We start from the raw sequence: 13,295 nt of genomic DNA, 5'->3' as shown, positions 1-13,295 counted from the left end.
ACCTGTTCTGTAACGTTCAGCCGCATTGCTATTAGATTGCCATCAGTAGCCTATTCTTTTTCATAAGTGGCGGCTTCGCTCGAACACCTGCCGTGTTTCAAATATAGCTGTTTTTCTAACTCTTCTCGAACAGCTGTGTTGCTACTGAAAACAGTATTCCAAAATAGAGGTAAAATCTCGCCACGTGTCATTTAGTTGCCTTATCGTCCGGTGCTTGGCAAGTTAAAACCGATACGAAGTGGAGCGTTGGGAGTGAAATGGAATGCGCATGCGTTATACCTCGATTGGTGAAGCAGCACACGTGGCGGAAAATTATCGTAGTTCTTCCTTATAGCTACGGCGTATTGTTTTCGAGGATAGGCAATCTGTGCATAAAAGTGCAGTCATTTCTTTGCGGCCGCAAAATATTTCATTTGGAGGTATGAATGCAGTGCTGTCTTATTCTCTGGTGGCGGTGGTTCTCGCTGTCGTCGACTATGGACATTCCATTTGTCGTAAGTACTTTTATGCATCAAACCACACTTTGCGATCCTTACAGATACCGCAGACTGTTTCAAACAGAATTCTTACAAAGTAGCGGAATTCCTAGATATTCTCCACAAAAATCACTGTGAATGGACAATGTTCTTCTTGAGAGAGCAACATTGTATGTCCTAAAGAACTTCATCAGCATAAGTAACTTCATCGGCGAAAGGGTAGGATACTGAGAGAGGTCTTTTATTTTGCGTGCCGCATAACGAGGCCTTGGGTACAAGACCTAGATGACACAGCAATGTTGAAAATACTCAGCACGTGTGGGAAGTTTGAACAGTTCATAATGCCAAGAACATAAGAAACAGTTATAGCCCTGACGTACGTTAGTTGTCATCCAGTTTCGTATTCCGCCTTAAATATCAGACTAACGCTTCTGTATCCTGCGTTGCTAACGTTTTAGGCACTGCTATGCACGCATGTACGCTGTTTCGAAAAATATTTTATGAATTTGTCATTTAGGACCCTTAAGCCAAGAATAATTTTAAAAAATGTTGCAAAAAAGAAATACAGCACCACTATAAATCCTGCCTGGCCACAATCGCTAGGAAAGCGTTTGCAAAATTTATGCGCCACAAAGCAATTGTGTGGTAGCTTTTTGCTTTCGAGCCCAAACTTTTGTGTTCTCGGCACCTCAGATGTTACACTTTGTTCCCTGCTCTATTGCCGACGTGAAGGGAGTGTTGGGCTTTAGTGAGAAAGGCCATTTTTCTGCCCTGAGAGTAAAAAAAGCAGCATCAATGTGTGTCCCCTCTGACTGGCTGGAACTAATTGAATTTTGGAGCGAAAGGGGGTGAATTCTTGCCTGAGTAATGAGCCGCTGGGTCGAAAATAAGACAAGTTGACAAAAGCTCCAGTTTGACACGAATGTATCCGTGTTAGGGCGTTGAGCGCAATAAATAGACTAAGCAATGTTTTCACTATGGAACGATTTTAGCTGCCTATCTCGGTAAACGCATTCCAACATCGTAAAATCTTCAATAACATAAAGCCCAACAGACCCCATGCTACGTCAATCTATGTCTCCAGTGCACAAGGCAGTAAAAAGGAAAATTCAGCATAACTGAAGCCCCGAGGAGGATATCAACCAGCGACAGTGCAAACGGGACAGGTCCTTTTTGAAATCAATTTAATCAATAGGCTGTCAATGCGATCTCTAGCGCTACATGCTTAATTTGTAGCCTTTAGATGCGCCGATTGCAAATCGCATTCTTCGACATCTATCATTCGTTCGTGCGGCGTTCCATATACTTATTTCCAAGCTGCCGCTGTGGGCGTGCACTTGTCGGAAGAGTGATAAGGCAGAGCCAGCTATGCCGCCAACCGGGCCTTGTACAACGGTAGTTGAAGGTGACGGAGTGACCAAAAAAAGACCTCTACAGCTACAACCATTTATAAGCCATTCAAGAATGCACGAATGCGCTAAGCATTACCAAAAGAGCACATGAAGCATACAACTACTTTTAATGCCAAGCTAGCTAAGAATTGTTCTTCTTCGCCAGATTAACACCGACTTATCAAAAAACATAGCTCGTCAAAGATCTTCAGCGAGTGTATGCCCTTTGACAAGTCGGTATGAATTCATTCGCCAGACGTGATTCCGTCGAACCGTGGACTTCACCACGTTAATGTGATGGGTACAACAGTTTGTAACAATGAGACCTGGAAAAGTACACTGCATTGAGTGCTCGAATGCTCAATTATTTGCCATATTAGTGTTTCTGAAAAGCCTAGCAAGAGAAGCCAAAATTGCACGTATTTTGGCATGCTACATGTTATATTGATATGTCAATGTTTTGTTTGTAATACGAAGCACCTTGGTGCCTATACGCAAATGTACAGCGACGTATATTCTGGCAGCCATCAATACGAAGAGCAAATGGGTTAATTTACTTCTGAAATTGCAGTCAGAGTACACACTGAAAATTAACTGCACATTATCATCAACTTTGCTTTTTTCATCCTTCGAGGGTTTACACGCCAGGAACTATGAAGCGAAGACTCACGGTAGTTTCCTAATTATAAAGAGTACCTGCTCGGCTCGGCTCACCTTACGCAGTCGTTGTGCTCGGGCCGGTTTAGTGTCCACAAACGCACATTTTTCTGTTGTATGTAATAGAGCCAGAAATACTTATATTGATATATTGATACCCACCAGCTGTCCAGTAAGACCATTAGGTTCCATCATTTTATAAACATTAAAAGAATGCCGCAGGCTGTGAAATTATTTCAATAAATGTTCTTCATTTTGTGACCGCCTAAGTCTCTAGAAAGAAGATAGAGAACAAGGTATCTCTGTCTTACTTATGAAGTGGCAAACGTAACTCTTGTACTCATTCCGATTTTCAGCGCCGCCGCCAACATGCACCTATCCACACGGTATGTGTTTTGACATTTCAAATGTAGCTGCAATATTTTAAATAGTTTTTGCGCATTCGCCAAAATAATTAACACTGTTTAGTGCTTTGAAAAAATCTCATGCCCTCGCGGTTTATCCCGAATCCATAAGCTAAAGCTTGTCGGATCTTCACAATTGCTTCCTTCCAAAAGCAAGGCGGAAATTTACCATTGCTTTTAAATATTTCGCAGTGAATGAAATGCTACGAGAGGTGTACTCTAAAACACAGAATAGAAACCAAAAAACTTTATAAATCTGAAACTGGCTTCCCTTTACAAACAATCATTCCCTCCTCTGAGACATTTCCAAGTCTAATGCTTTTTCGTTCCTTTTCAGGTGTAACCAGTATAAATGGGAACGATGAGCAATGATGAGACTGGCTCTTTAATTTTTTTGTGTTAGAAAACACCATGCCTGATTTTATTCAGCGCAATTAGAAAAGCCTAAATTAGCGATCAGAGAGAGCTAAACGGCAATAGTGCTCAACACTGGTTTTTGCGCGGAAGTCTAAGTAGCTTCAATGAAACAAAATGCCTTTTCGAGGACATTAAAAAGAATGTCAATGCCTTCTGCTAATGAGCACGGCAGGGCAAAAACAAAACCTCTAATTGTGGCCAACGCTGTATTATAAAGAATAATCAAGGCCAAACCACCCCTAGTAGCTGCAGGCCGACTTTACCTTCGTGAAATGAAGACAACCTTTTTGTTCAGCACTTACTGTCTTCCTTTGGTGCTCGATTAATTTTTAGTTCGAAAATCATCCCTAAATTCATGATATTTCTGCATTCTAATCATTAAAATTCTTCTCGCCATGTTACGTTAGTGCATTGCCCAAGGTGACGAACATTCACTTACAAATATAATACTAAGTCCCGCACCACGGTGCGCACAGGGAGTACTGCCAATGCAGTAAAAAAATTTAGAGGCGTTTACAAGTGTTACCCAGAAAACTGGTTTAGCATGTGAAAGAACGGTGACAGAAAGGAAGCTAGAGATTGCAGAACGAAAAAAAATTCAGAACCTCTTGTTGCCCTTAAAAGATGTGGAAGAGAATATTTCAATGGATCTTCCGTTGAAAAAATCTTGTTCACAGTTTATTTTCACTTGCAATAAAACAAACACCCACGTGCCACAGCATTGGTCACTGATATCTCCTGCGCTTCTAGAGTAGGCTGATGTCCTTGTGCGCAACGAAAGCTAGGCTCGAATTGCACCGACTGTAAACATTTTCCAAAACTTTATTCATATGGTTCAACTTGCAGAGCCCTGTCGAGGGTGCAAAATTTCACACACCTCTGAAAGCCACAAAAGAGGTGGCGTGTTTTTTGTTTAACCGCATATGTGTGCCACTCTTATAACGGCTCATCTATGCAGGATGTCATGACCCAAGAGTATCAGGCCCATGCTCCTCTGGGACTTTGCAGAGGTATTATTACAACCCTACGACCCGGAGGTGCGAGCTGTTCTTGACGGGATTATGCTGCACAACCTGCAACCATTTCTTAACAAAGGCAGCTTGCGATCAAAAGTGCCCACCGGGTTCATGACCTGCATTTCGCAGTTTACTTTCTCTTGTTCGCATTCGCCGAAAAGACTGAGAGAATAAAAAATAATAAAGGCGAAGATGATTGTGTTTGAGTTCTTTTTGTTCGGCCATGCCGAAATGCTACTGCGCAGAAACTGCCACGGTTGAGACCTAGAAAAGTGATGCTGAACCACTCACTAACATTCTACCTGGGAGGCGGCCTGGAAAGTTGCAGGCTGCCAATACCTTTCATTACTAGTTATCAGGTGAGTGCGCGCCTAAACCTACATCTCAATGGCAAGCGTTTTGTCGCCACACAGACACATTTTGCCGTCTGTACCCACGTACGCAGTAAACAAAAATCAACCCAAATGGGAGTTTAAATGGTTGCCGCCCACCTTTAATCTCTATATGCGAAAACATTCACATCAATGTGGAGCAACAATTTGCTAAATGACCTATGTACTCCTCCTGTACTCAGTAATGAGACATAAGGGAGGATTCACCTCCTTATAACTCCCATTTTTAAATGGAGTTTCCTGGTCTCAATGCACCCCAAGTTCTCAATGGAGTAAAAAAAACAGCATTTAGAGGAATCCACCCAGCCACCTAGCGTCTCGTTTGCTTCTGGTTAGTCTGATAATGGCAGTGAGTGACGACCGCTTGGTTACCATCCTCAATCCTGTGTGTGAATTTCGCTAGTCAATATGTATGGTTACCATCGTCGCTGGATCTCTGCCCACTTCTGCTCCTTCACGGGCGCCAGCCGCAGTACAAGATATCGGCTTGTCGCCGTTTTCCGCTGCAGTTAAAACATAATTGAACTGCTCCTGTGGAGCATCCAGTGCTCTAACCATACCTGACCTTCTTTATTTTAGTGTCGGCACCCCCTTACAGAGCCCCCTTGGGCCTAATTGTCACAAGCTTTTTCAGTGTCGTTCAAGCGGTGTGTTGCAGCATATTATGTGTTGCATGGACATGGAAATGTGAAAGATTATAGTTGCAACTCTGAGCTCTTGATTGAGCTTATGGTACTACATTTTTCCTCAGTCATATTGAAAAGCCAAGCCTTAATGAAGTGAAAATGAAAGCAAACACTGCCTTTCCAAACTACCATCAGGGGTGTTTTCAATTTTTCTGCACTGGTTTTTAGTGAAATATAGCGTGGCGCATGACCGTTAAAACTACCCAGCGATTCTTTTCAGGTTTGAACAATTGATTAGAATGTTACATCCCTTTATCTACGAATATGGCCAGCCAAACGAGCTCGTACAGCAAAAGGAGACGACAAGCAGAACACTCCTGCCGCCTAAGCCGCGGTTGTGCTTGCAGACAGCGAAAAGAATGCGTGACACCGGGTCACATTACGGCCACGCAGTTTCCCAAGTTGGGTTTCCGGCAGCCCGCGCAGCTACTTCTTGTTTCCGGCACTGTCACCGCCGTTAAAATGAGCTTGAATGAGGATGAATAAGCATGACACCATTTTTGGCTTTATTTCTATAGGTAGTAAACAATTTACTCCCTTGTACTCATCAATACATCCCTTATATATGAGTGTAAATGCACCATCTATTGGGAGTAAATAATGCCGCCTTTTGGGTGTGCGTTAGAAGACAAGCCATTTACTCCCATTTGGGTGTTTTTTTTTTGTTAATAGTGTACAGTAAAACATTATTGCCATCCCCTTCAAATGGCTTCTGAGGTCAGTACCGCACATAGAAGTCTAGTTAGAGTATCATAAAGCTGCACTGGTAGAACGTGCTCTAGCCTGGAAGCTAGCAAATCAGACTAGTTGCATTCGTTTCCACTTCATTCGATCCTCTTGGAGTGGAGTAAAATAACTGTGGGAATGTGGAGCGTATCAGAATATTTGCTGCCTTTCATGGAACTACATAGGTTTTAGGTGCTTGCCTCAATCAGTAAAATAACTAGCTTTAATCATAAGCTAGTACTTTTATCGAATGTGCCTGTGCTGGGAAGACGCGGATAATAGAAAAGTAGTGTATGCTGTAAATCACGCGCTACTTCTACTACGCTACTAAAAAAATCAATTAATGTTTGTGACGCGCACTCGTAAAACAAATCAAGATGAGGATTGGCGCCCATGTCGAGAAATGTGTCGGCATATTTCGTCTTTCGTTTTCAAGGCGCCTTAAAATCGAGGTTTTATTTTATGTTACGCTGCGGGAAAATGTTTTTGAAGCGCTGAGCAAGGGGAGCTTGAATGTTGCTGGACAAGGAAAATGCTTTTTCGTCCTCCTGACACTCCGATATGTGCGACCAACTTTGAGGATATGGAATTCTGACCACATATTGTTATGCGGTTACTAGGTGCCGTTTCGTACACCGTCAGCACATGTCAAACGACGGGCGTTCGAAAGATAATGTCTTCTCCAGCTAATCGTCACGTCTTCGTAGCTAATTAGGAATCTCTCTTGAATGCTTTGAGCGTCTATTTAGTTGTGAGGCGTTTTCACCCTAGCTGTCTTCGCCAAGCTTGGCACAGGAGGGGCCCCTCTACTCATTTGGAAATGGTTCCATCTGATATAGCTGCATTGGTTCACGAGGTCGCGGGGAACTTCTTCTCTGAAGTTCTCTCTGGGAATTAGTCAATGGAAGTCCCTAGAGACGTCAGGATATTCTGAGAGCCATTTCTATTACTGTGGAGACCATCTATTTATCCCTGTGCTAGCCATGAACTGTAGAGGCCTCATACACAAAGTCTCAGTCACGGCATCCAAAGTTGTCGGAGTTGTCTGTCTGTTTTTGCTTGTTGCGCACGGCTCAGGCAAGCATATATAGAGTTTAAAACAGTAGCGTTCGTAGCTTGAGAACTATCAGAAATATTTTATTAAGACGAAAGCTGAGAGCTGAATGTCTAATGTTAGATACACTGTATTATGGATTACCTAATTCCTCCCTATATTCTCTCAGCCAAACCCCGCTTCATGGATATTGATGAACCCGGAGTAACGGCTGTGTCTGAGAAACTATGTCGCATGCTTCATTACTACCCCTAGGTAGAAGAAAGGAAGCCATACCGACACTTCTTGAGAGCAATAATTTTTTGTTACGCACAGTAATAGGTGTATAGCCTAGTCATGATATTTCGGTAAACAAAAAACCTAGTGCTTTGTTCTTGCTTTGGGCAAGAAAGGGTACAAATACCTCATCAACGAACACAACGACAAGGGCCCTTCAACTGTGAAGATTTAGAACTGCCATGCATCTTCCCTTTGTGATCGTACGCCAGCGTCGCAAGCATAATATTTGGTAAGCATGCCTGTGCTTCCCTATTATTTTATTGTGCCAGCGAGTTCAATTCTTTCTTTTGTGCTCCACATTAGCTTCTCATATAAGCCGAGAAATGACGCATTTGCCAAATTGTGGAGCTATGTTACAGGCACTGCAGGCATAAAGGCAAAGAGGTTAATTAATGTTTGGCGGTGGATCTTCTTCAGTAACAAAGTAAGTTGGGGTCGCCGCTGGAGGCTCACGGCAGGTCTATGTGGAGTTTTGTCAACATACTTTGGCTGCCATCGTCCGTTTAAAACCGCATACCCAAGCCGCACATTCAAAGGGGCCCAATATTTTAAAAGCATGGTATCGCACTCCCCCTTTGTAAGACCTGTCCTCGCCATTAAGTTCCCATTATTGGCCAGAATAACTGCGCTGCTGGGGTAGCGGAGCATTCATGTCAGTATTCAAAACCAAAGGGTCGTGCAAGGTTATTAGATGCTCCGCGCATCACAGTTATTTGATTGTTAATTTATTTCTTCATTCACTCATTATTTGTTACGCATGCTATCAGTCCGGTCAGGATCAGCAGAGGAGTGGCTTAAACAACAAAGCTGTGACCATAGTAAACAACACGCAAGCGCTGTCGATTCGGTGCTACATTTAGGGACTTCTAAAATAGCCGCTTCCTGTGCATCAGTCGCCATTTTCTCACTCACCATCTTTTTAAATAATGGCGATAGAGCTAGGACACGAAAGTAACCGGCGTACTATAGGAATTTACAAAATTTATAGGCACAACTGGCATTGTTTCGTAGTGAATACAAGCGAAGTAGAAAAAAGAATCTTTAATATCGTGCTTTAAGATAAATTATTTTAACTCTTATACTAGTTGAACCAATCTTAAAAAAGTATTTTGCTATTACTAGTATGATTAAAATAGCGTGAAGGTCTACGCATTCGCACTCTATATATTCCATGGGAAGATACGAAAGAGACCTCTGCCCTCAGACCTCTGCCCTCAGGCAAGCGTAGTCAGGGTGACGCTAATTGGGATTAAGATGCTATTTCAAACATTTTAAGTGCGCGCGGTTAGATACACCAAATGGTTTCGCGTTTGTCTTGAGGTGGGAATGGCTGCTGTGTGTGCGTGTGCGTCTGCGTGCGCGTGCGTGTGAGTGTGCGTGCGTGCCTGTGTGTGTGTGTATGTGCGTGCGTGCGTGCGTGCGTGTGTGTGTGTGTGTGTGTGTGTGTGTGTGTGTGTGTGTGTGTGTGTGTGTGTGTGTGTGTGTGTGTGTGTGTGTTTGGTTTAGGTTTGGTTTATGGGGTTTACCGTCCCAAAGCGACTAAGGCTATGAGAGACGCCGTAGTGGAGGGCTCCGGAAATTTCGACCACCTGGGGTCCTTTAACGTGCACTGACATCGCACAGTACACGGGCCTCTAGAATTTCTCCTCCAAAGAAATTCAACCGCCGCGGCCGGGATCGAACCCGCGTCTTTCGGATCAGCAGTGTGTGTTTGTGTGTGTGTGTGTGTGTGTGTGTGTGTGTGCGCGCGTGCGTGCGTGCGTTCGTTCGTGCGTGCGTGCGTGCGTGCGTGCGCGCGCGTGTGTGTGTGTGTGTGTGTGTGTGTGTGTGTGTGTGTGTGTGTGTGTGTGTGTGTGTGTGTGTGTGTGTGTGTGTGTGTGTGCGTGTGAGAGAGGAACAACACGACTTTTGCGGTAGCGAAGTCTGGTGCGAATATTGCGGCAAGAATGATCAGTTTCGCTCCCTATACTGCATATCAGGTGTTTCCCGCAGCGCTGTCAGAACTAAGTATCCCGCAGAGGACGCGTCCTTCCGCTACGGAATATATAGTGTGTCTATAAAATGTTGCCCTTTATCGCACCTACATGATAGGTGTACTCGGAACTTATAGCTTCGTTGGTGGCGTTGTATGGGCCGAAAAAGCGTTTCAGCGTTTTGCGTTTATAATTTTCTTTTTCTTCAGCAGATGGAAGTTTGTATATATGTTCGCTACAACTCCCTCTTTATGATACGCTGTTGGAAATATGCTCCAGACTAGAGATTTTCCTTCATAAGGATAACTTATTGTGCGTGTTTTAACTTATGATGCGAACAGGTGCCCTAAAAGTGCGACCGCGCACTGCAGCTGTGGAAAAATTGTTTTTCGGTACCCTCTATCAATGGAACCGAAAAAATAAGCACAAAGGGGTCAGCAGACCCATATCCCGGCCTTTCGTCTGCCCTTATCATTGTTACAGGCGCAACCGCGCTGCTTTAATAAGTTTTTTACAGCGGCGCTTATAATACTTCATGCAAGAAGTTTTCGCTGGCCTGCCGTGATTCGGTGGTTGTACAAAAATTGAGAAGGACACCGACTTATATATTGTGTTTTCAACCCAAGTTCATGCGGAGCTCTTCATGTGGTTGTATCTAGTTTTTTGTACATTCAGTAATAGTTGCGTTTGAGGACCGCTACACGTAGGTCTTCCTACACTCACACATTTCTTCGAGTCAGCTGGCTTGTAGATTAACGTTTTCCCGAAGGTGTCTAGATATGGCCGCACGGACTCAGCGAGTATACATCGAGACGAACAGTTGACATTTCCTGTCTGATGATGCCACTTCTGTTCCTGTAGCTTATGTGGCCGACGTAGAATTTTTTTGCCCGCTGAGAGTTCATATGCTATCGCTATAATAACTGCGATGCGAAGCGCCAAACACGGCAGGCACAAGAGCATGGACTCAGAAAAGGGCCGCTTTCGTGATAAAGTTCAACACACAGGTCGCCAAAGATGATCTCATTCGGCCCTAGGCGTGCCTACCAATGAATACTCGAATGAGGAATTGACAGCGCCACTAACCACCAGTGACGAACCAAGCGTAAATTCGCCAGTACAGGAAATAATATAGATCAAAACTGCACGGTGCGTACCTCAGACTCTCGCTGTCTGCATGAGCTTCCGATACTTGAGAGCCCTTTAAAGGTGTTTGTTGTCCTCTCGCGTGCTCCGTTTTACTGCTCATGGAAGTGTACAAGGTTGTCGGCTCTTGTTGCGAACACGCGAGTGCACTTTTTAGAGGGCCACTACGTGCGGCACAGTGACTCATCGCAGGGAAGGGGCGCAGAGATGGACCTGGATGTGGTGCTTCACGCCATCTGCCGCTTGGTTTTATGCGCGGCCATGTCAGATACAGTGGCCCTTCATAGAGCACGGCCAGAAACTGCACAGCCCTGTGCAGTTATAATTGGAGCTGGTAGGAGAGCTGCGGGAGGGAACTGCGGCGGCTGTCGCGAAGATGACGCTCTCTGGAGGACAGCAGCTTGACGTGAGGGATCCACTTTACGTCTTCGTGTCGCAGTAAGGCACACAACGTCTATCTTTAGTTAAAAAAGGCCTCAAAATAAAGCGCGCAGACGACATAACTGTTATCGCACAGATAACAACTATGCTATTATTGTCGATGTCAGTGCCTAGATAGCATTGCAGTTCGCAGCAGAAGCGACTCCAGATTGTTCGGTGCCACAATATTCGCTTATTGGTCGAGAAATGCACGACGTCACAAGGCCCCGAGATCTCAAAAGAACCACTCACAGGCCGCTAGTCCGAGGAGGCTAATTTTAACATAAAACGACATCTATAAATGATAGATATAGAATGGCTGCCGCAAATCGAAGTCACAAATTCGAAAAGATGCCATATTGCAGCATCCCGGATACCTGCTACTGCAGCTGCTGCTGCTGCTGCTGCTGCTGCTGCTGCTGCTGCTGCTACTGCTGCAGTAAATTATTATGGCCATAAATTCTCCACCATAAATAAAAAAAACCTTATTCCTGGTCCCTGCGCTCTGCTTGTCATCTCTTCTAACAAAGCAAACAGAGTTACAAACAGCAATGACGCGATGACAAAGTACTGGAATCAGGAGAGTTCTTTTAATACCGTCATTATACACTGTGACTGCTTAGAGTGCATTGCGACTTCCATTATGGCACTATTCGAAGCAGCAGGAGTAGTTTCTAGATCCGCTGCCAGCAGATGTTTTCAACTTCATATTTTTTGACGCAGCCATACTTCCGACTGATGCACGGCTCCGCCCGTCAGCAAGTTGAACAGTGAAGGTTTCATGGTTTTTCCGAAGGGGTATCTACACTGATTTAGTCTTTAATTTAGAACACGAGGCTGGGCAAAATTATTTATCGTCGCCTTAACACTGTTTATAAGACGTACTTTGCAATTTTGGTAAAATAAGAGGTCTGCCCGAAAACAGGACTCAGCGCCCAAAGCAGCCGCCCAAGAAGAGAAGAAGAAAGAAGAAGCGAAGCTTAGGCCCTGAAGCATGGCCGAGAATGACGCGGCCAAGATGACGAATAAGGCCACCAAGGAACACTGTTCTGCCCCTCAGCTCCACCTTAGGCTATCGCCAACAACCATGGGCAGCCCGTCAAACGTGAGTTGCGGCACAGTACGTGAGCAGGACGACGCCAGCGTTGCGGATTGCGAGGAACACCGCGGGAGCATCTCACCCCTAGACTACTTGGCCAGGGCTCAAGGTGAGAAGATGATTGAAAAATTTGCTTTTGTTTCGAAACATGTGCCGCTAGACCGAGCGCGATAGTCTGCAGATGTGTTACCCAGCTGGGGTATTCAGAGAGGAGCATGTAATTTGTCTGTGGTATCAAGCCGGCGTCGAGTTTTCCCATTGTAGACTTCTAAGCCCCGGATATCTAATTCCTCTAGAGATTATCTTGCTATTGCTAGGACGAGAATGGTGCACAGGATATTGCAATGGTATGACAGTAGGGGTGGGATACTGAGCGCATTTTATTCAATAATGGCTTCGGAAGCTTGATCTTAGTTTGAAGTCTAAACTTGACGTAGATTTCAACTAGGGAACTGCATGCACGATCGTCATCCTAAAAAAAACGAGTTGTTTGTCATGCTTAGGATGCAACCATTTTATAATTTTCTTCATTGCAGATCCGGCTTCACTAAATCAGTCCCCACTCCCCGGTGGAACGGCGTGGCACTATCGCTACAGGCGTCGACCCGTCGCACTTGCCGGCTGCTGCCTGCTGTCCACCGTTGGGCTCGCCACTATGGCGTCGGTCCTCTTCCTCGCCTTCATGTTCATCCGCCACGACGAGAAGGTGTACGCCCTCTTGTGGCGGCTGGCGGCCGCGGTATTCGGCCGCATCTTCCGATCAGACTAAGTGTCAGCGAGCCGACGGGCCTGGCAGCTCGAGAACGCCTTGTCGAATCACTTAGACATGCAGTGCACGCATTTCACAATACAGCGATATTTATTTGATTTCGATAACCTTGAATCTGGTGATAGAAATTAAACAAATTTTTCCGGGCATTTCCGACTCTTTCTGACCGGCTCAGTGTTTTAACAGCTCTGCTACGACGTGAAATCAGAACCATGGGACTCCCGGCTGTAGACAAGTAGCAAGAGCAATCAGTGGATCGTTTTAATACGTTAGCATGTTCCGGTGCTGGAATTGGGTTCTATCTCCGTGTAAGGGTGTCGCACGATAGAGTTTATCGGTCAATTCGCATACAGACGGAATCGGTCACATTCTACTCAAAAATTAACATAT

The 13,295-nt window shown here is 44.7% G+C and overlaps 2 protein-coding genes across 2 annotated transcripts; both read left to right on the top strand.

The window, feature by feature from the left end:
- The first annotated feature begins 288 nt into the window (after window positions 1-288).
- Window positions 289-4,532, top strand: LOC149324842 (kunitz-like toxin PcKuz3). Its single transcript, XM_089565216.1, has 3 exons — window positions 289-494; window positions 2,881-2,910; window positions 4,304-4,532. The coding sequence occupies exons 1-3, from the start codon at window positions 422-424 to the stop codon at window positions 4,474-4,476; spliced, it is 276 nt and encodes a 91-aa protein (XP_089421342.1). The 5' UTR covers window positions 289-421; the 3' UTR covers window positions 4,477-4,532.
- Window positions 4,533-12,031: 7,499 nt separating this feature from the next.
- LOC149324841 (uncharacterized) lies at window positions 12,032-12,905 on the top strand. Its single transcript, XM_089565225.1, has 2 exons — window positions 12,032-12,245; window positions 12,673-12,905. The coding sequence occupies exons 1-2, from the start codon at window positions 12,032-12,034 to the stop codon at window positions 12,903-12,905; spliced, it is 447 nt and encodes a 148-aa protein (XP_089421351.1).
- The last annotated feature ends 390 nt before the right edge of the window (window positions 12,906-13,295 follow it).

The sequence above is a fragment of the Amblyomma mixtum genome, unplaced genomic scaffold (genome assembly GCF_055824585.1).
Source record: "Amblyomma mixtum isolate Tamu unplaced genomic scaffold, ASM5582458v1 scaffold_13, whole genome shotgun sequence".
Classification (NCBI taxonomy): domain Eukaryota; kingdom Metazoa; phylum Arthropoda; class Arachnida; order Ixodida; family Ixodidae; genus Amblyomma; species Amblyomma mixtum.
The sequence above is the reverse complement of the archived record's forward strand: the minus strand, read 5'-3'. Positions and strand labels throughout refer to the sequence as shown.

Bases quoted from the DNA above. Each gene is read 5' to 3' on its own strand.
- LOC149324842 (XM_089565216.1), top strand. From the start codon at position 422: ATGAATGCAGTGCTGTCTTATTCTCTGGTGGCGGTGGTTCTCGCTGTC. The intron at 495-2,880 runs GTAAGTACTTTT...TCCGATTTTCAG, and splicing joins CTATGGACATTCCATTTGTC to CGCCGCCGCCAACATGCACC. The intron at 2,911-4,303 runs GTATGTGTTTTG...TCATCTATGCAG, and splicing joins AACATGCACCTATCCACACG to GATGTCATGACCCAAGAGTA.
- LOC149324841 (XM_089565225.1), top strand. From the start codon at position 12,032: ATGGCCGAGAATGACGCGGCCAAGATGACGAATAAGGCCACCAAGGAA. The intron at 12,246-12,672 runs GTGAGAAGATGA...TCTTCATTGCAG, and splicing joins CTACTTGGCCAGGGCTCAAG to ATCCGGCTTCACTAAATCAG.